This window comes from Copidosoma floridanum, unplaced genomic scaffold, assembly GCF_036245765.1.
Source record: "Copidosoma floridanum isolate Cflo_tuat_1 unplaced genomic scaffold, Cflo_Japanese_pri ptg000034l, whole genome shotgun sequence".
Lineage (NCBI taxonomy): Eukaryota > Metazoa > Arthropoda > Insecta > Hymenoptera > Encyrtidae > Copidosoma > Copidosoma floridanum.
This window is the reverse complement of record NW_028321911.1, coordinates 106,843-129,501: the sequence shown is the minus strand read 5'-3', so window position 1 is coordinate 129,501 and position 22,659 is coordinate 106,843. Positions and strand designations below refer to the sequence as shown.

The 22,659-nt window shown below is 36.7% G+C and overlaps 1 protein-coding gene across 1 annotated transcript in view; it reads right to left on the bottom strand.

Annotated features, from left to right (window-relative positions):
• Positions 1-22,659, bottom strand: part of Nf1 (neurofibromin 1) — a 394,222-nt gene that overhangs the window by 317,704 nt on the left and 53,859 nt on the right. Inside the window, exons 4-5 of the mRNA XM_089597624.1 lie at positions 17,684-17,896; positions 16,913-17,600 (exon numbers count right to left, since the gene is read on the bottom strand). Coding sequence (XP_089453750.1) covers positions 16,913-17,600; positions 17,684-17,896 — 901 coding nt within the window. The remainder of the gene's footprint in view (positions 1-16,912; positions 17,601-17,683; positions 17,897-22,659) is intronic.

Here is a 22,659-nt window from a genome sequence, read left to right as displayed (position 1 = left end):
TGCAAAATATTGTGATTTTTAACAGAAAGTATGTATCACAACACATTTTTGCATGATTGACCGACTAGTATCTAGTGGTTTTAAAAACGGACTGAAATTCAGTGTAGACAGAGATTAGTAGAGAGATTGCTGACTGCAATGCTACGGCGCGAGTTCACTTTTGGCCACTGTTTCGAGCGCCCCGTCGCGGCCAAGCAGTCGAACCAGGCACACATATTTTTTTTTTTATTTGAGAAGCATGGAGGGGATATACCGAGTGTGTGCCTACGGATTCGCGTGGAAATGGGCTTGTAGGCACATACTTTGGAGACGCGTGGAAGGGGTATACTGAATATGTGCCTACGGAGAGAGGAGTGGTGCATGGAAATGCCGACTACAGCTATATAACTATATACCCGCGTATATCATAGCGAAAGAAAGCGACGAGTCTTTCTCGCTATATACTAACTTCTTAAATAAGGTCTTAGAAATTAAGGGGAAATAGAGAAAAAAAAGATTTCACACCTAATATTTATAAAATAAAAAACCTATTCTTTCATTTAACAATTCTCTATAACATATGAAAACTTAAGAGAGGCTAGCCATATTATTTTTCGAAAATTAAGTCATACAAATAAATGATTACGTAATTGGAAGCTCAGACTTTCAAGGCATTTATTTTTTAGTTCTTCTTATACTTTGGATTTTCGTTTAGTACTGCGTATCCAAGTACGTTGAAAAAATATTTAGCTTGAAATATTTTTTGAGGTTGATAGTATGGCTATAAGCACCTTAAATGTAAATTATTATTTTTACTTATCATAATCGCTATGAACTTTAGGCCAAGCTCCGGAGGGTATCAATGAACATATGTAACTTTAGGTTGTATGAGGTCCGAAGTTTGAAAAGGCTGAGATGGCTAGAGATTATGCCTTCGACGGCATATTTTGGCGATTTGGGGTTCAATTCTGATTGCCATTAGATTTTTTTTTTTTTTAATATAATTCAGTATTCTACTTAAATTTCTTATTGCAACTTTCATTTTAAGTTATGAATATTGTCAACACTTTTTTTTCGGGCACGTTAAAAAAATTTTATTTTTAATACTGTATCACGAACATAGAATCCTACGCAACAACTGATTATTAAATAATTTATTACGTTAATAGTTATAGCTGGCAAGGCTAATTCATAATTTTAAAGGTAATGATTTGAATAATAGTAACATTGATAACTAACTAAATACTAGGTAGATCACAACTATCTAAGACTTTAAATCGCTACCGAGAAACACATTACTGCTTTCTCAGCAATAAAAAAATTGAAAAAATATTTAAATAAGCGTTTAAAAGTACATATTAATTAAAACGTTAGACTAGTCAAATTTGTGAAGGAAAGCATAGTATTTATTTTATTAAAATAAAATTACTATTTGATGAAAGAAAAAATAAAAGATCTGAAAAGTTTATGGAAAGAAAAAAAATAAAAATTTAGCAATTCGGGCTCTATAAAATAAAATTATTTCGAAAATTAAATTGATATTACAAATTACAAAATTGTTGCATTAATTTTAATAGTATGTAAAGTTTGCATGGATTTATTAAAGCCACTGGTGCAATTTAGATTGTAGGATTTGATAAAATTTTAATATCTATGTGCTAACAGCATAAAAATATTAGGCACCCATTTTTTTTAATTGAAAAAAATACTATTGTAGAAATTTTCTGGTAATAACTGTTGAGGAAATTATTAAACCGGAAGTAAATTTTTTGGGCTTTTGGCTATTTTCTCTTGTAAACTGGATGTTTATAATTTTTAGGAAGTTTGAAACTATTTAAATTTTATCCATAACCTTAAAAATCATTTGTTTAGTATGGTAAAATTATGAATGAGCCTTGCTATCGTTAAATGTTTCAGTATTTTCTTTGCAGATAGAAATTTATTTAACAATATTAAATTATGTTGAGTAGCAAATTAAAAGTTTTAGTTATTTATTGCAATCTAAATTTTTTTGTAATGAAACAATCGTATAAGATATTTAAGAACAATCCAAACTACATTTATTTTTTTTAGCTACAGTATGTATTAAAATGTACATATATAAATTACAAGCTCAGATGTGTAAAACCTGTCAATGAAATCATAATATTTATCACATTAAAGTAAAATTATCCTATAAAAAAAACTCTTATGGAGTGTGCGAAAATAGAAAATGTGGTTTTTTCGTACTGTATAAAATAAGATCTTGTTAAGAATTTAATTAAAATCACAAATTAGGGAATTGTCCTATCAATCTTATTGAAATACTAATCTTGAATGCATGAATCAAAAGAAAAAAATTGTTTTGTTGTTAAAAATGAAACTGTATAACGTATGGAGAGATTTAAAAAAATGAAATTGTTTGAATTTTCCCTAAGTAAAACTAAAATATGTATAAGAATATTTTTTTCACCTAAATAATACAACAATCTGCTTGAAAAAATTATGAAATCGTCAAGAGGTATGACAACCTTAAAAAGCTATGACGATTGTTTTTCCCAAGCCATCGTAACAATATGAAAAAGTAATTCTTCTGAGTTCTGAATCATTGACATCGGTCAAAAAGTCTGAGATCACACACATGCAAGCATACGAATACGCACATTAAGATTTATATGATCTACCAAGTATTTAGTTAGTTATCAATGTTACTATTATTCAAATTATTACCTTTAAAATTATGAATTAGCCTTGCCAGCTATAACTATTAACGTAATAAATTATTTAGTAGTCAGTTGTTGCGTAGGATTCTATGTACGTGACACAGTATTAAAAATAAAATTTTTTTAACGTGCCCGAAAAAAAAGGGTTGACAATATTCATAACTTAAAATTTAAGTTGCAATAAGAAATTTAAGTAGAATACTGAATTATATTAAAAAAAAAAAAAAATCTAATGGCAATCAGAATTGAACCCCAAATCGCCAAAATATGCCGTCGAAAGCATAAGCTCTAGCCATCTCAGCCTTTTCAAACTTCGGACCTCATACAACCTAAAGTTACATATGTTCATTGATACCCTCCGGAGCTTGGCCTAAAGTTCATAGCGATTATGATAAGTAAAAATAATAATTTACATTTAAGGTGCTTATAGCCATACTATCAACCTCAAAAAATATTTCAAGCTAAATATTTTTTCAACGTACTTGGATACGCAGTACTAAACGAAAATCCAAAGTATAAGAAGAACTAAAAAATAAATGCCTTGAAAGTCTGAGCTTCCAATTACGTAATCATTTATTTGTATGACTTAATTTTCGAAAAATAATATGGCTAGCCTCTCTTAAGTTTTCATATGTTATAGAGAATTGTTAAATGAAAGAATAGGTTTTTTATTTTATAAATATGAGATGTGAAATCTTTTTTTTCTCTATTTCCCCTTAATTTCTAAGACCTTATTTAAGAAGTTAGTATACAGCGAGAAAGACTCGTCGCTTTCTTTCGCTATGATATACGCGGGTATATAGTTATATAGCTGTAGTCGGCATTTCCATGCACCACTCCTCTCTCCGTAGGCACATATTCAGTATACCCCTTCCACGCGTCTCCAAAGTATGTGCCTACATGCCCATTTCCACGCGAATCCGTAGGCACACACTCGGTATATCCCCTCCATGCTTCTCAAATAAAAAAAAAAAATATGTGTGCCTGGTTCGACTGCTTGGCCGCGACGGGGCGCTCGAAACAGTGGCCAAAAGTGAACTCGCGCCGTAGTATTGCAGTCAGCAATCTCTCTACTAATCTCTGGTGTAGAGGAAGCATTGCTAGAGAAACTAAACAGCGATTAAATAATCACAAATTTTAAGGAAGCACTTTACAATTCACAAGTTTACATGGATTAAAAAGATGTGTCAGCTAGAAGTCAAGCATTGGTGCAAGTTGAGGAGGTATTTAACTTACGCTCCTTAATAATATTCAAATGTATTAGATGTGGTGTGAAAATTTTGAAAATTAAAAAAATAGTTTAAGGACGTTCATTTTTCATCAAAATACATTGTAACACAGATGATATTTCAAAATCAAACAGCTAACATAATATTCCAGTATCACACAGTATTATTTATTCTATTAAATTTTAAACGTATGACATTTCTAGTGTATTACATTACAAAGGACGAAACTTGATAATTCTGTCCCTGCGGTGAAGTTGCCCCTCGAGGCGAAGCCCACTGATAGGTTAAGTTTAGGGCAAAAGTGAAGGGATTGTATTCTCAGTCAAAAATATATAGCTATTATCATGCCTATAATTTATAGCTATAATTATAGCTATAACTACCTATAAAACAGCCATAATAATGTATAAAATTCAGCTATAAATATAGCTATAAACTACATCTGTAATTTTTTCACATATAATGAATAAAAATTAGTTTAAAATCAGATTTTTTTAACGTATATCGCTCTGTACAGGTGGTATCATTTGTATGATAACAGTAAAACTGGGGGCCTGAAGTATTTTTGAATAAGTAGAAAAAAAAACAAGAAATCATACACAATTTCAAGTTTTTTAAAAATTGTTTAAAAATACTTTAGGCCCTCAGTTTTACTGTTATCACACGGATTATACCGTCCCTACTGATTGATATATGTTGAAAAAATCTGATTGTAAACTAATTTTTATTCAAAATTTGTGAAAAAATTCCAGCTATAATTTATAGCTATATTTATAGCTGAATTTTATACATTATTATAGTTGTTTTATAGGTATTTATAGCTATAATTATAGCTATAATTTATAGGTATAATTATAGCTATAAATTTTTAACTGAGTCATCCGCTAACATTTACGACCCGAGCCGAGCAAGGGTTGTTGGTTAGCGTATGTTAACAGGCCCGAAAAGCAACAGAAGTCAGTCAGAACAACTTAATTTTATGAAAAATGATTTAAATTTTATTACATATTCAATGAGATCTTATAAATTTCATTATTTAATAAGTATTTTGCATACTACCGAAAAATATTACATGTATTACGCGACAAATTTATAGTCATATTTAAGTTGGACGTATGTTCCATGTAGAGGTTTTCTTACAGATTGAAACAAATAAATAAACGCAGCTTGGGTCAGCACTATTCTTATTCAGTTTTGTACTGCTGCTCTCGCTTTCTCTTTCTCTCTCTCTCTCTCTCTCTCTCTCTCTTTTTCAAGCAAGAAGACGTGGGGAGCAGGGAATTTCTTTTTCATCATACCCTGACGGAAAGTTCGCATTTCAGACTAGGAAGTTATGTATTCCTGACTAGGACGGGAATCTTTTTGTTGCACACTAACGTAATGCGCAGCTCTCTCCTAGTTATTTCCTCATGTCAGTCGCCAGCTACTCAAGTGTATGTGACTATAGTCTACAATGTACTATACTCAGCTGACGAAAACCAAAACACTCCGATCATCACCTCAATACTTGTGCAGTGCGGATATGCAGATTGCAGAGCGTAAAGTTAATGATCTTAGCCAATGAGTAGTGACATACTCAACAATTTATAGTATATTGCGTACGAGTTTTCAAATGCTTCGATTAACGAACCGAGAGGTTTACGGCACGAGCCAAAAGCGCGTGCCGTAACGAGGTTCATAAAGTAGCCTTTTCAAACGATTTTTGTATACTATTTTTCTGCCTGAGAACACGTAATCAAGCGGCGAAGGTGCTATTTTGAGGTTAGAAGGCGAAAAAAATAATAAAGTATTTAGTCTCTGTACGTCTGAGTACTAAAAACGATTCTGTAAGTATATGAAGAAGCTTATATATTTGCTGGCATACCTACATGTCCGTTTTTTTTCCAAGTAGATTTTTTACGTAAGTGAACGACCGTCACAAGAGTATAACATACTAATATAATTTTCACAGTGCTGGTATAATAGATTTTAACATAAGTTTTGTGTAAAATTGAATTTTATATGTGATAGAACGACTTCTACGAGCATGGCTGCTGAATACAGTACCGGAGTCGATGTACATATTATTGTTTTCTACCTTGCTTGCTCTTCATTTCCCTAGAATCCCTAGATCAACAAACGCATGAGCGTACACAATGAATCACGGAATGACTGCGTATTAATTTTATACAAAATTAAGCAACAAATTACTTTTTTTGGGTCGCAAACTTCCCACCGGGTATGAATAAAAATTGTATACGCCACTCGGCAGGGAAATAGCACATCAACGTCCGCTCGGCTTCGCCTCGGGTGGCAATACATATACACGCGGACGGGATTGTACTACTTCCCTGTCTCGTGTCGTAATAGTATATTACGTACGAGTTTGCAAAAGCTTCAATTTGCGGCGTTCACCTTCGGCTCGTGCCGTAACGAGGTACGTAAAGAAGCCTTTCCGAACGAGTTTTGTATACTATTTTTCCACCTGAGAATCCAAAATCAAGCGGCGAAGGTGCTATTTTGAGGTTAGAAGGTGGAAATATACTATTCCCGACCCCTCTACGAAATATAGATGCAGCGTCGTTAGAGAAGGTACATTGGCTTTCATCCCTATACACTGCCGCGGAACTCAGATTTTCGGGTGAGGTAGTAAGAAACATAAATTCATATATACATATATATGCATCTAAGTAGTTTGTCGTTAACTCTAAAGCACGGTGTTGAAATTATTTTTCAAAAAAAAATATTGGCATCCGTGCTTAGTAAGTACGATCATGAGGAGTAGATGGTTGTAGGGCTTTTAAATTGAAAACAATTAAAAATATAATTTATACACACATACATATTAAATAGAAAAAAACAAAACGAGAGAAGAGCGCGTTGCGTGTGTGCAACCTTCGTCCTTGCCGGTTCCAGCCAGAGAGCTCCGTTCAGCATCCTATCTGCTTATCCCTTTGCTCTCTCCCACTACAATCATCTGTAGTCGGCCCCAAAAAGAGGGGCATCGTACGTGACAGACTTATAAAAAAGAGACGTATGTATAGTTAATTTAGATGACTCGGTAATATAGTTTCGAGGTACACTTAAGCTAAAGGTAGAAAATTAAAAAACTTTGTTTCACCTCAAAGTGTACAAAAAATAACGGTTAACGAGTATTTTCATGCATATTTAAGTTCTATTAATCACTCCAGAAAAGTATGGCTAGCACAAAAAGTTTGCAAACAAGCGAACCCTGCATGTTTATCATAAAGAGAAAAAAATGGAAATCATTACATTTACACTAATAATGTTTCGCAATCTTCACTGCAGTGTACGTTTCATAAATTTTGGTTTTTTTTTAAACCTTTTTATACTTGAATAAAAATATCACAGATGAATTGACTTTCATTATCCATTTCATGATATCCAATAAACTTTAAATATAAAGTGTGCTCCTCCTGCTTCTATGGGGACGGTGGCCTAGCAAGTTTGACTGAGATGGCGCCAGGGAGGCAGGTCCACAGCCAATAAGATTGAAGAACATGAATTGTACATTCTGTATATCTGTATATGTGATATTTACCTTTTGCTGACAGTGCTGACCACTCACTGTCGGCTACGTGCCAAAATAACCTTTGTAAAGTAACGCAACATTAAACAGAAAAATGCCTCGAAATTGTTCAGGGTCTGGATGTTTTTCTAAAGAAGGATTTCAAATTTTAACTGACTCTGTAATTAGAAACAAACGGGTAGTGGCGTTAAATGAAAAAAAAATTAATTTTGGAGTTGAAGGTTTCTTTTTTGTATGCAAAAAATATTTCAAAAACGATGATTTTCATGCCCAAGAGTTTAACACTACTACAGGTAAGTCAAATAAACTGTTTATAAACAATTTATGTCTGCTGCATTAAAGTTTATCTACCAAATTCCAACTAGGGTTACCCGTTGAAAGTGTGAGTTTAACAATAAATGCTGCCCCGTCTCTTTATTTGAACGCAACAAACAATAATGCTTCAACAGTGTGCGTTTCCCCAAGCAAAGGTAGTGCTGGAGGTAAAACACTTTGTAAAACTTGTACAACTATTCTCATACAAATAAGCACCGAAATAACTTTGTACGTAAAAATTTATATTTGATTTACAAATTACTATTTTTTTTTTTTCAATCCCTAAAATCAAGCTAAGGTTTTGAAAATAGCGCTATTTCTTCTTATTGGCTAGAGTCTTGGCTCCCCGTTGCTATCTGAGCCAAGCTTGCTAGGTTACCATCCCCATATTTTGTAAATAAGCGTTCCCACAACCATGGTGGGAATTCCTGCAGCGTGAGGGGCTCGTGCCGTTTGAAAAGAAGCTTTACAAGCAGTAGTAAATATAATTGACGGTGTGGTAAAATCTAATATACTGTTTACAGACACATTCAAAAACCAGATGAACGAATCTGGTAAAAAGTTAAAACATACAGCTACAGAAAAAATTGTGAAGCTAACGGAAAGATCAGAATGTAATGCCTTACTATATAATAGAAGGGCACAGTTTTGTCGTCGGAGTGGTGGTGTAAACAAGTCATTAAACAGTGCAAAAAAAAGTCATTCGATAATGGTCAAGCAAAAAATAGGTACCCGTAAAAAAAAATGAAATATGTAAAAGACAAAAACCAAATAGAAAAGTAAAAAAACGGGTTGCGTCACACGTTACGCACAGCAGAAGTGAAAACTTCGAAAATAATCAAAACATACGTGACTTAATAGAGGGAGCAAAAATTTGTGATTTAAAAAGTGAGGGGTTTGAAGTATCGATGTATTGGTATAATAATAAAAATAAATCGAAACAAAAAATGGAATAATAATTTTATAAACATGTTTATTGATGTGTGTTTTTGAAAGTGTAAAAAACTTTTACTGTGGCCGTAAAGGTCCAGTATTGTAATAAGCTTATTGACATTACAATTGCTTATAAAATTGCAACAGTTAGAAAGGCAGCACTCTTTTGTAATGTACAAGGCTACTACAGCTGGCCTCCTCATGCTGCAGAAATTTCCACCATGTTTGCGGGAACGCTTTGTTACAAAATATAGAAGAGGATCACACTTTATATTTGAAGTTTATTGAAAATCATAAAATAAATAATAAAAGTCGATTTATCTTATTACTTTTATTAAAGTATAAAAAAAGTATATTAAACAAACGCCAAAATTAATGAAACCCACACTGTAGTGAAGATTACGAAATATAGCCCAGGAGCCAGGATACTTTTCGTAGCCGATGGAGGTCCATGGCTGCACCAAAGTTTTTTTTATGTATTTTGATGCGCTGAATCCGATTTTCGAAGGTGCTTGGCTGTAAAGTTGGCCAATTAATTGTTATAAATATTTTTTATAAACAAATAAGAAATTTTTATTTTTTTGACATAATTTTTTTTTAGATTCTTTGGCCAATTTTGAGACAAAAAGTATGCTTGTCATTTTTTCGTTGAACCCTTCGTTTACGAGTAAATAATTCACGAAATTTTGAAAAACAGGGTTTTTCACGAATTTCGACCATACGTTGCACATTCATTAATGCACATTTTCTAATCCAACACGGCTTAAAACTTTCGTATAATATAGTACTACAATAATATGGAATGAGCAATGTATGATTTAAATTGAATTTTTATCTAGCAATGCCTCATCGTTAGGTCTATTGCGCGCTTACGCGGTAAGTATGTACTGGAGACCACGCAAAAACCTTCGAAAATCGGATTCAGCGCATCAAAATACATAAAAAAAACTTTGGTGCAGCCATGGACCTCCATCGGCTACGAAAAGTATCCTGGCTCCTGGGCTATATTTCGTAATCTTCACTACAGTGTGGGTTTCATTAATTTTGGCGTTTGTTTAATATACTTTTTTTATACTTTAATAAAAGTAATAAGATAAATCGACTTTTATTATTTATTTTATGATTTTCAATAAACTTCAAATATAAAGTGTGATCCTCTTCTATATTTTGTAACAAAGCGTTCCCGCAAACATGGTGGAAATTTCTGCAGCATGAGGAGGCCAGCTGTAGTAGCCTTGTACATTACAAAAGAGTGCTGCCTTTCTAACTGTTGCAATTTTATAAGCAATTGTAATGTCAATAAGCTTATTACAATACTGGACCTTTACGGCCACAGTAAAAGTTTTTTACACTTTCAAAAACACACATCAATAAACATGTTTATAAAATTATTATTCCATTTTTTGTTTCGATTTATTTTTATTATTATACCAATACATCGATACTTCAAACCCCTCACTTTTTAAATCACAAATTTTTGCTCCCTCTATTAAGTCACGTATGTTTTGATTATTTTCGAAGTTTTCACTTCTGCTGTGCGTAACGTGTGACGCAACCCGTTTTTTTACTTTTCTATTTGGTTTTTGTCTTTTACATATTTCATTTTTTTTTACGGGTACCTATTTTTTGCTTGACCATTATCGAATGACTTTTTTTTGCACTGTTTAATGACTTGTTTACACCACCACTCCGACGACAAAACTGTGCCCTTCTATTATATAGTAAGGCATTACATTCTGATCTTTCCGTTAGCTTCACAATTTTTTCTGTAGCTGTATGTTTTAACTTTTTACCAGATTCGTTCATCTGGTTTTTGAATGTGTCTGTAAACAGTATATTAGATTTTACCACACCGTCAATTATATTTACTACTGCTTGTAAAGCTTCTTTTCAAACGGCACGAGCCCCTCACGCTGCAGGAATTCCCACCATGGTTGTGGGAACGCTTATTTACAAAATATGGGGATGGTAACCTAGCAAGCTTGGCTCAGATAGCAACGGGGAGCCAAGACTCTAGCCAATAAGAAGAAATAGCGCTATTTTCAAAACCTTAGCTTGATTTTAGGGATTGAAAAAAAAAAAATAGTAATTTGTAAATCAAATATAAATTTTTACGTACAAAGTTATTTCGGTGCTTATTTGTATGAGAATAGTTGTACAAGTTTTACAAAGTGTTTTACCTCCAGCACTACCTTTGCTTGGGGAAACGCACACTGTTGAAGCATTATTGTTTGTTGCGTTCAAATAAAGAGACGGGGCAGCATTTATTGTTAAACTCACACTTTCAACGGGTAACCCTAGTTGGAATTTGGTAGATAAACTTTAATGCAGCAGACATAAATTGTTTATAAACAGTTTATTTGACTTACCTGTAGTAGTGTTAAACTCTTGGGCATGAAAATCATCGTTTTTGAAATATTTTTTGCATACAAAAAAGAAACCTTCAACTCCAAAATTAATTTTTTTTTCATTTAACGCCACTACCCGTTTGTTTCTAATTACAGAGTCAGTTAAAATTTGAAATCCTTCTTTAGAAAAACATCCAGACCCTGAACAATTTCGAGGCATTTTTCTGTTTAATGTTGCGTTACTTTACAAAGGTTATTTTGGCACGTAGCCGACAGTGAGTGGTCAGCACTGTCAGCAAAAGGTAAATATCACATATACAGATATACAGAATGTACAATTCATGTTCTTCAATCTTATTGGCTGTGGACCTGCCTCCCTGGCGCCATCTCAGTCAAACTTGCTAGGCCACCGTCCCCATAGAAGCAGGAGGAGCACACTTTATATTTAAAGTTTATTGGATATCATGAAATGGATAATGAAAGTCAATTCATCTGTGATATTTTTATTCAAGTATAAAAAGGTTTAAAAAAAAACCAAAATTTATGAAACGTACACTGCAGTGAAGATTGCGAAACATTATTAGTGTAAATGTAATGATTTCCATTTTTTTCTCTTTATGATAAACATGCAGGGTTCGCTTGTTTGCAAACTTTTTGTGCTAGCCATACTTTTCTGGAGTGATTAATAGAACTTAAATATGCATGAAAATACTCGTTAACCGTTATTTTTTGTACACTTTGAGGTGAAACAAAGTTTTTTAATTTTCTACCTTTAGCTTAAGTGTACCTCGAAACTATATTACCGAGTCATCTAAATTAACTATACATACGTCTCTTTTTTATAAGTCTGTCACGTACGATGCCCCTCTTTTTGGGGCCGACTACAGATGATTGTAGTGGGAGAGAGCAAAGGGATAAGCAGATAGGATGCTGAAGGGAGCTCTCTGGCTGGAACCGGCAAGGACGAAGGTTGCACACACGCAACGCGCTCTTCTCTCGTTTTTGCATAAATAAAGACGTTGATACTAGGTAGTTCCTCGACTATTTACTTCGTGCGCACCCCAAGACCATAGAATCCTACGCAACAAGTTATATAACAAACGTTTATCTTATCCATATAATTTATTTTATCTTAATTTATATCTTTTAAATATCTTCGTCGTTATTATTATTACAGTGCATCATATAACATATTTTTAAATGTTCTTTTTTAGTAATACTTAATTGTAAGTTTTTCGAGGAAGCAGTGAAGCGCACAGTTTATTTTATTTCCTTATGTCGAGATTGAAAGCGCATACACCAATGATTTATACTTGGAAAATAAAAATCGCCCAAGCCACCTTAAGGATTAGTGCGTTCACAGATAGAATTTAGGCTTTATTTTCCTCCATACCTGGCAGGAAATTCGCAACCCAAAAAAGGTTATTTGTTGCTTAATTTTATATAAAATCAATACGAAGTCGTTCCGTCGTTCATTGCGAATGCTCATGCGTTTGTTGATCTAGTGACTCTAGGGAAATAAAGAGCAAGCGAGATAAAAAACAATATATAGCGACTCCGGTACTGTATGCAGCAGCTACGCTCGTATAAGTCGTTCAATTACATATGAAATTCCATTACACACAAAATTTATATTAAAATCTTTTATAAGGGCACTATGGGAATCATATTAATATGTTATACTCCTGCGATGGTATTTCAGTGATGTGAAAAATATACTTGGAAACAAAACAGACATACAGGTATGCCACCAAATACATTAGCTTCACACATATGTTTACAGAATCGCTTTTAGTACTCAGACGTACAGAGACTAAGTATTTTTAATAGTTGAGTATATCACTACTCACTGGCTAAAATCATAATTGTTACACTCTGCAACCTGCATATCCGCATTGCATAAGTATTAAGCTTATGATCTGATCGAGTGTTTTGGTTTTCGCAGCTGAACATAATCATCGACTATATCTATATACACATAAGTCGCTGATGACTGACATAAGAAAATAACTTGGAAAGAGCTGCACAGTACGTTAGTGCGCAACAAAAAAATTCCCATCCTGGTCAGGAATGCGCAACTTTCCAGCCTGAAATCAGGACGGGAATGCAAACTTCTCGTCAGGGTATGATGAAATAGTATAATACGTACGAGTTTGCAAAGGCTTCGATTTACGAACCGAGAGGTTTACGGCACGAGCCGAAGGTGAGGTTAGAAGGCGGAAAAACAGGATTCCTGACCACCACTGCGGCGCCAGCCATTTGATATATATGAATGTGTCTTGAAAAAGATTACCTGTATACTTAAGGTGCATGGAGTTCTAAATCGTTTTTGTTACAGGAGTGGTCTGCTGTCGGTTCAATTACGCAAGTTGTTGGCTAGTGCCTTTGTGTTGCCCCACTTTGAGTTTTGCTGTTTAGTTTACATCAATCTCTTGGGCTTTTTTGATTTAAAATGAACTAGGCCTATAAGCTTTGTTGTGCGTTACATTTTTTGTTTAAGTGCGATGTATCTCTTCAACCTTATTATGATCGACTGGATTGGCTTACTGTACCTGTGCATAGAAATAAATATCTAGATCTTTTTTTATATTGAATTTTACAAACTGGTGTCTTTAGATATTTGACTTGTATATTTCTGGATATTGGTAAATTATGTTGCTCAGCGAAAAATGTTACATCAAGAATTTCTAGGTTAATCACCTAAACGGAAGCGTACTCGAAGTATTTCACAGTTAGAGCAGTAAATTTTCGAAATCAACTACCAGACGAATTACGTAGGATAGAACCTTCTTAGTACAAAATAGCATAAGATGATAGGTATCGAATTTTTTACGTACGAATAATCCTGTGTACATTGATATAATCACCCCTTAATGCCATTTTACATTTTTGTCACTGAAATCGATACCACCAAACTACGTTATGAGCAATCGAATTTCTAAGTTAAGTGAATCTAAACCCTTTAATTATTTAAAGTGCTGTTATGACTGGTCGTCGATGGGAATTAAAATTGTACGGAAGCTTTTATTATGTTGCACAGTGTTGCATTTTAGGTTTTTTCCATCAAAAATCAATAACTTTCGAAGGTAATAACATATCGTAATAATTTTTTTTTTTTTTTTTTTTTTAAGATCATTGTTTGTACAATAGTAGGAAATGTAGAAAATCTGATTGAAAAACTTCCCAGGCTGGAAAATTTGTTAAAACTTTGATTTTTTGAAAATCTAGTGTTTGAGCAGTGCAGTTTTGTAATCTTACAAGATTTTTTTTGAAACAAAATTTCTAAATGTTGAAATACAGGTTCATCAAAAGCAACATTAAAACCGTCCATTAGCATTCCAAGCTAAGTGATTGTTTTAACATAACCTCAAAATATAGCCTAAAATCGAATACATGCTCGAAGCATTTGAAAATTTATTGTGATAAAAAAAACATTTTTGATACTTTGTTTTCTTCATACTAGATGATTTTCAATTCTAACTACTTAAAAAAACGCATTAATAACCTCAGGGTCGCTAAATTTCAGTGTTATTATAATAATACGCAAGTAATTAAAAGATAAAAAATTTCATCTATTATTTAAATAACAATTTAATCTTTTTGATCATTAGTAAGGGTTTAGTTTCTTAAATGTATAAAGAAAAGTTATACAACTTAACCATATCCTCAAAGCACTACTGCAGTAAAATTAAAAATTAGGGTAATTTTGATATACTTTTGATCGTTAGCGATTACATAATTTCTCTAATAATAAAATTGTCAAACTTTTAAGAAAATACTCGATTTTAGGCTATATTTTAAGTTTATGTTAACATAACCCTGTTGATTGGAATGCTAATGGACGGGTTTGATATTGCTTTTGATGAACGTGTATGTCAATGTACAGTAGATATTTTTTTCCAAAGAAAAAACTTGTTGGATTACAAAACTGCACTGCTAAAATACTAGATTTTAAAAAATCGGAGTTTCCACAAATTTTCCAGCCTGAAATACTTTTTAATCAAATTTTCTATATTTTACTACATTATACGTACAATTATCTCTAATTAGAAAAAACAAATTATTGGGATATGTTACATCCTTCAAAAGTTAATAACTTTTGAAGGAAAAAACCAAAATTCGACACTGTGTTGCGTAGTAGGTGAAAATCACTGGGCTAGACATCTAGCTTCGCCGTATTTATCATTGTTTACCATTATATTTATTACAATTTACGAAATTGTATGAAGCAGTTACCATTTAGATATTTTATCTTTGGCATGAATTAACTTTTACTAATTCATTAATCTGTCTCTCAATATCTGCTTTCGTGATCTAAGCGTTCAGCTTATAATCAGTCGATTGAAGTTTAAATCCCTGAATATCGAAAGTCTTTCTAATTGACCAAATTACTTTTTAATCAGTAGTAGATGGTATTTGTAGTGGTTAATATAATTGAGTGGAGGGAACTATTGAGAATGTAATACATTTATACTGGAGACTATGTATAGATTGTACTGATGTAAGAGAGATGGGCTTACTGTAAAAAGCATTGTAAGATTCAAGAGAAAGCCCTGGAGCTTGGAGGAAATTAATTGAAAGTTAAAATTAGTAAAAGAAGTAAAAAAGGATTTGTAGTACGGAAATTGAAATGGTGAACTTTTGGATATTAGTTAAGGAACGAGACCTGACATAAGTTGTAGTTTAAATTATTTAAGCAGATATTAAAATTGTTATGATAAAACACATTTTAAGTATGCGATGAGAGTTTTAAAGTACGTATTCTTCAAAAATTACCAGCAACAAAAATTAACTAGGTGGGAACCAGTGAGACGAAGTCAGATACAAAATGTGAAGAAATATTAAGCAATAAAATCTAATTTATAAATAGTAATGTTAAAAGAAAAAAAAAGCGATAAGATTGAATTAAAATTACTTCATAAAATAGTTAAATCCTAAATAAGTACTACTTTAAAAAAAAAAATTTAACTTTAATGCCCTTTTGAGTCTTTTAAATTATTTTTTTTCTTCATAATTCTTTTCTCAAAAAGTGGTTTCATCAACAATAGTTATTTGTCAAGCTTGAATATGCTCAAATTCTCAAAAAATTGTATGTCAAAGTAAACTAATATTTTTTATTCATTCAAACAATAGCTTAAACATATTAAAACTTGGCAAAGAATTATTGTGCATCTCACTACATTTTAAACCGTGATCAAATAAGAAAAATAATAATTTATAACGCTTACACTGGCATTATGTTTCTCAAGCTTTTATAAAGGTATACGAGTACATAAAAAAAAATTGGTTCCAAGATGTCTCCAACTTTCTGATGGACAAATAGTTTCCATATTTCCGAATTCAACATACTAACTTAAATGCTACCAACGTAACTAACTCGAATGCTATCAACGCAACAGCATACTAACTCGAATGTGGTAATATGGTTTGACAATCGTCGAGACGCTCTAAAAACTTCAGGCCATCAAAAAATTTTAGCAATGAAAACTCGAGTCTTGAGGTATCGAACCTTCTAGTCAAAAATTTGAGGTTGCTAACTTGAGAGAGTATGAGCACTCAGTACTGGTAACCTCAGCTTACCAATTCAAAGATTCGACGTGATACCTCGGGACTAAAGCTATTTGCTCAATATTTCTTAGAGTCAGCCCAAAGTCTTCTACCTCGAAGTAAAGAAGCTCAAAGTTGTACATAATACGTTACCTAAGTATGTTCCCACAATAGTAAGCAGGGAGCTTAAAAATGATAGAGCTTGTCTACCAAAAAAATTAAGTCATTAGAATCATCTTTTTCCTGTATACATATTTTTTGTAGTGTCCATGGTGAAAGAGAGAAAGAGAGAGAGAGAGAGAGAGAGAGAGAGAGAGAGAAGGGACTCACTTGTATAGCGAGCTGACAAGAACGAATTGGTAGATGACAGGTGAGCGCTCGCTCATGCAAGTATGGAAAATCCCATCAACGTTGGCTTTGAGCCGCATACAGATAAGGTAGCAGTCAGTCATGATGTCAAGATCAAGGATGCTTGGGCTCTTGGAGGAGAAAAAGCTGCGCGCTTCGGGCCCAAAAAGCTGACCCGAGATGAGTTGCTGCTTGTTTTCAACCTGCTTGTGAAAAGCGGAGTGGTGTCCTGGCTCGATGTACGTAATAGCCTTGCATAGCTTTATACCTGCTATGGTGTAGATCCGGCTTGAATCACCGAGATCGCACAACAACCGGCTGAAGAAGTTCCACTTGCGCTCAAGAGCGGGATGAGTTCGGCACTGGGACTCGGTTAGCTGGGTGCAGCTCAGCGGAGATAGGCCTAAAAGAAGAGCGAGGAGAGAGAGGTAGCTTACTGTCTGGCCTTTCTTCTGATTCGTCCAAGGCTCAATGATGTCAAAAAGTTGGCTACACGTGACGTCAAGCTCATCGTTAGGTATCTTCTGAATTTGCGCAAGTTCTTGGGGGTACATCTCCATCCAGTTGTTAATCGCCTTTTCAAGACAGCTGAGCCAAACTGAAAGCGCCGACCTCTTTAAAAACGCGTCTTTTTGGGTCTTATCAATTTGCTGTACTTTATCGATCGTGACTGTTAATCAATATTAGTAATTTTTATTAATGAATGCAAACATGTCAGCATTATTTTACTATTACATTGATCTAAATACTCACTTTTTAAAAACTTGATGAGAAAATCAACTTTTAAATTGAGGTATTGAACAAGTTCAATGTCAGTATATTCCTGATTGTCATCTTTGCACAGATCGGTGAGTCGACTGCTGATGCGACCATAAATAGAGGCGAAAAAATTTGAACTTAGAGAATAAGTGACCTTTATCGCTAGATTTCTCACTTCCATATTCGGGGGGTAATCAGTTGTAATTCCTAGAAAATATAATAATTGCTCAATTAATAACGTTGGCAATTATTATAACCATAACTATGTGTAAGCTTTCAAAACCAGCCTGTAGTTGTTTGTGTATGTGTCATCAACGATTATACTATTTTTAGAATGATACGTTTCTACGACTTCCTTATAGAATTCGCTAGTTAACATTTGCAAATACGTATATTAAGCCAACACATCTAATTGTGAGCCCCACAACAGAATCATATAGTTAATTTATATCTTAGATATCTTAGAAAATACATAAATATCTCCAATTATTCCTTTTTGTTAAAACCCTCTGACTACTAAACTAGGTTTCAATTCATTTTCAACACGCCATGTGCGGAGACTCAATTATGAGCCACCTGTTGTGGCTCTAAAGACCTCGATTTACACACGCGACTCACAGCTCGTGCTGCGTACTTGCGCGAGTGCGTGTGTACGTCAAGGTCTTTGCAGAGCCACATTAGATGGCTCTAAATCTCATTCCCCGCGCACGTTGTGTCAAAAAGTTTCATACACCACGTGTGCGTCAATCGCCTTTCCCGCGCACTAGTGTTGTAATGTACTATTTTATCCCTTTATAAAGAAACCAATTCACATGTAAGACTTATGTTTCGTCTTATCCTGGTTGCTAAACGTCGGAAAATAATTAGCTTGAATCTTACTAAACGAAGTTTCATCCAATATTCACATGATATGTACTTGATATTCAGCTAATTTTTACCTGATAATCAGTTGATTATCAGTCATTACACATCGAGTGATGATCAGCTAAAAATCAGATGATAATTATAAGAAAATCAGGTGAATATGAGGTTATTTAAATCATGCCAAAATGTCATACTAAAACTTTGCGCAAGTTGAATTTCTTTGCGTAGCGTTTTAATCAGTATAAGCTGCTGCTCATCGAGTGCAGTACTTAATTGCTAAAGTAACTTGCTAAAGAGTGACTTATTACTCTTTTTGAAGTTAAAACTGCTTGAGGCGCGTTGGACGATTTTGTATGAGTAAAAACTCTAGGTTTCGCGTCAGATCGCTTTCATTTAAAATCAGGGCAATCCCTGCAGAGAGTCGCGAGTAAGCACGAGAGAATAAAATGGTAGCGAGGGGGCGGAAGAAGAGGGGGAGCTTGCTTCATATTGGCTGGCAGTAGAGAAGGAGAGAGCAGCTTGGCGGCGCGGCGGGGTATGGCCGTATGCATACCCATACTACTTTGGGTTACTATGTTGATCTCTCTTAGAGGCGAGGAGAATAACGGGTGCCTCGGTGACGAGGAGTCAGGAGGCAAAACACAGGCTGTTGAGATAGCACTCGCGAGGGAATGAACAAGATGCTTAGCTTTATTTCTTTCAGTACAAAAAGAGTGAAATCACATACAGAGTAACTTATATAGTGTAGCTTCTCAAGCTTCTGAGCACGACGTGAGCCAGAGGAATTTACGTGCGTTTCGATGGACTGCACGAAGGCGAGAGAGATCCAACGGATGCTGTTGCTGGCGCCTCAGCTGCAGCAGCTCGGGCCGCAAGCAGAAGGGGGAGCGGAAGTTCTGAACTGCCTAGTTAAAAGAGCTCTCTTGGCTTGAGCTTCTGCTTGCGGCGAGGATGTGTTGTTGGCGCGTTAGCCTGGGGCGCCACATCCACTCTCCCTCCAGAGACCAGCCTCGGCTCGGCTGGGAACGTGACTTGTCGCTTAGGGCAAGATACTGGTCGAGCGCCGAGAGCTGTTGAGGCGGGCTGTTTCTTGGGTTGGGCCGGCTGAGGGTTTGTGGGTGAGCTGGCAGAAGGTTGAGGCGAAGTTGGCTCTGTAGGAGCTGGCTGCTCTGGTGATGTGGGCTCTGCAGGAGCTGGCTGCTCTGGTGATGTGGGCTCTGCTTCCAGATAAGCGGGCTTGAGCTGATCGGTTGAAATTACCCTTTTATCACCGTTGACTTCAACCACATAGGTGCGGTCGTCGATGCGGCGTATGACTCTGAGTGGGCCAGTGTAGGGTGGTTCAAGAGGCTTTTTCACGCTGTCAATGTGTCTGAAAACATGCGAGCAGTGGCGAAGGTCCTTGAAAAAAAATGGATGATGTTCAGTGTGCCTAGACACGGGTACTGGGCGGATGGCTCTGAAAAGTTGGCGTAGGCTGCGGACGAAAGCGGTTTGGTGGGCCTGTAGAGATGCTGTGATAAAAAATTCGCCTGGAATTCGAACTGATGTGCCAAACAGCATTTTAGTAGGCGATGCTTGGAGGTCGTCCTTGTAGGCCATGCGTATACCCAGTAAAACTGTAGGCAGGGCGTCAAGCCATGACTGAGGACAGCATCGTAACGCCACTTTTAAGATCCTGTGAAACCTTTTCACCATCTCATTCGCTTGCGGGTGATAGGCTGTGGTGCGAAGGAGCTTGGCGCCGATCACTCGTGCGAGCTCTGCGAAGAGTTCAGACTCAAACTGGGCCCCTCTGTCAGAAGTTATGAAGAGAGGCGTGCCGAACTGAGGTTTCCAGTGATCCATAAGTGCCTTGACGATGGTGTTTGTTTGGATGTTCAGCAGAGGGATTGCCATTGGCCATCGCGTGAACCTGTCAACAATAGTTAGGCAGTATTGCATGCCCTGCACTAAGGGCATCTCGATAATGTTGATGTGCAGGTACTCGAAACGGTTGTCGGGCTCGGTGAAACAACCAAGGGCAGCGCGATTGTGTCGGCTGACTTTAGACCGTTGGCATGCTTCGCAGTGGCGGGACCAAGCAAGTGCGTCCTTCTTGATGTTGGGCCAGACAAACTTTTGTGCCAGCGTGCGGGCCGTTGATTTTCCGCTTGGGTGGGCAAGTCCGTGGATGATGTAGAAAGCTGTGCGGTGGAGCTGGGTGAGCAGGAAAGGCCTTAAAACGTTGTTGGCGACATCGCAGTAGACTGCATGGCCGTCGAGGTTTAAAAGCTGGAGCTGGAGGCTGAAATCAGAAATGAGTTCCTGGAGCTCGTCGTCTGCAGCTTGTGCGTCAGCGATTGTTTCGGCGTTTAAAGATGAAGGCATCGTGATGGTTGCAGTGTCCAAGCTGGCTGGCTTTACGTGGCTTGGGTCTTCTGAGACTGCTGCTGTGGTAGGACAGGGCGGTGCTGGGCGTTGAGTTGGAGTTACGAACGAGCCATGTGGGTCGATTCTCGATAGCACGTCAGCGGTGATGTTGTCCTGGCCTCGGGTGTGAGTAAGCTGAGTGTTGAAGCGTAGCAAGTACTCGAGTTGTCGTGCGCATCGAGGAGAGGCCTTATCAGACCGTTGACTGACTGCGTGTATGAGAGGCTTATGGTCCGTTTAGGTTGTAAATTGACGGCCTTTGAGGATTCTTTCAAAGTGCTTTACGGCAGCGAAAATAGCCAACAGTTCGCGGTCATACGCGCTGTATTTCTTTTCCGTGTCGGTTAACTTGTGTGAAAAAAATCCCAAGGGTCGCCAAGAGCCGTCTGGCTGCTGTTGCTCCAGAACCGCTCCGATAACCTTGTCAGAGGCGTCTGATTTTAGCGCTAGCTGCGAGTCCGGTTCGAGGAAGGTGGTACAGGCCGCATCAGCGATGCTTTGCTTGCAAAGTTGGAATGCCTGTAGTGCCTCTTCCGTCCAGGAAACTAAGCCTTTCTTCGGTTAGCCTTTAAGGAGCTCGTGGAGTGGAGCCTGTAGATCGGCTGCGTGCGGAATGCAGCGCCGATAGTAGTTGAGAACTCCTAAAAATCTCCGAAGCTCGTTTGCAGTGGTTGGCTTTGGAAAATTTTGTATGGCTTCGGTCTTTGCTGGAGGTGGTTGAAAGCCGTCTGCTGAGACTTGATAACCCAAATACAGAGCTTGAGGTTTGCCGAAGGTGCATTTTCCATAGTTGGCTTTGAGCTTAGCTTGCCGGAGAGTCTCGAACAGCTGGCGGAGGTGGATGAAGTGTTCCTCTTGATCCTTGCTAGCCACGAAGATATCATCTACGTATGCCTTGGCAAAAGGCAGCGTACGCAGTACATGGTCGATTGTGCGCTGCATTGTTTATGCTGCGTTGCGCAAACCGAGAGACGTGCCGATGAACTCTAAAAGGCCAAAAGGCGTAGTTACGGCGGTCTTACCGATGTCCTCCACCGCTATCGGGATCTGGTAGAAAGCGTTTTGTAGATTAACCGTGGAAAAAATGCTGCCTTTGCTTTCTTGGAGCAGGTCCTCGATAATTGGAAGTGGGTATCGGTCCGGTAGAGTGCATGCGTTCAGGCAGCGGTAATCGCCGGTGACGCGCCAAGAGCCGTCCCTCTTGGGGACCATATGCAGAGGACTGGCCCATCGGCTGTTGGACGGCCTGATGATTCCCTGTTCCAGTAGGTCTGTTAAGACTTTTTCAGCAGCTGCTAAGCGCTCACCTGTAAGCCTGCGAGGACGTTCGAAAACTGGGGGTCCTGTTGTAAGGATCGTGTGCTTCACAGGGAGACCCGGTGGTTGGACTGGACTGCTACCTGCCTTGAAGATGTCCTCAAACTCTTTGACTAGGGCAGCATACCTTGTGGCGATGTTGTTCGGCTGCTTTGCTGGGTCGATGGTGGAAATTAAGTGTAGGTGCGCCTTGGAAGCAGTGCCCGTTGCGGTTAGGCCCGTGAGATCGTCGACAAGACGATGGCTCTTGAGGTCAAGCAGTAGGTTGTACTTTATCAGGAAGTCTTCTCCCAGTATTCCATACGGGACGTCCACGATGATGAAAGTGCAGCTGAAATCTCTGCGCAGTCCTAGGTTGAGTGTTAGTTCCTTGGATT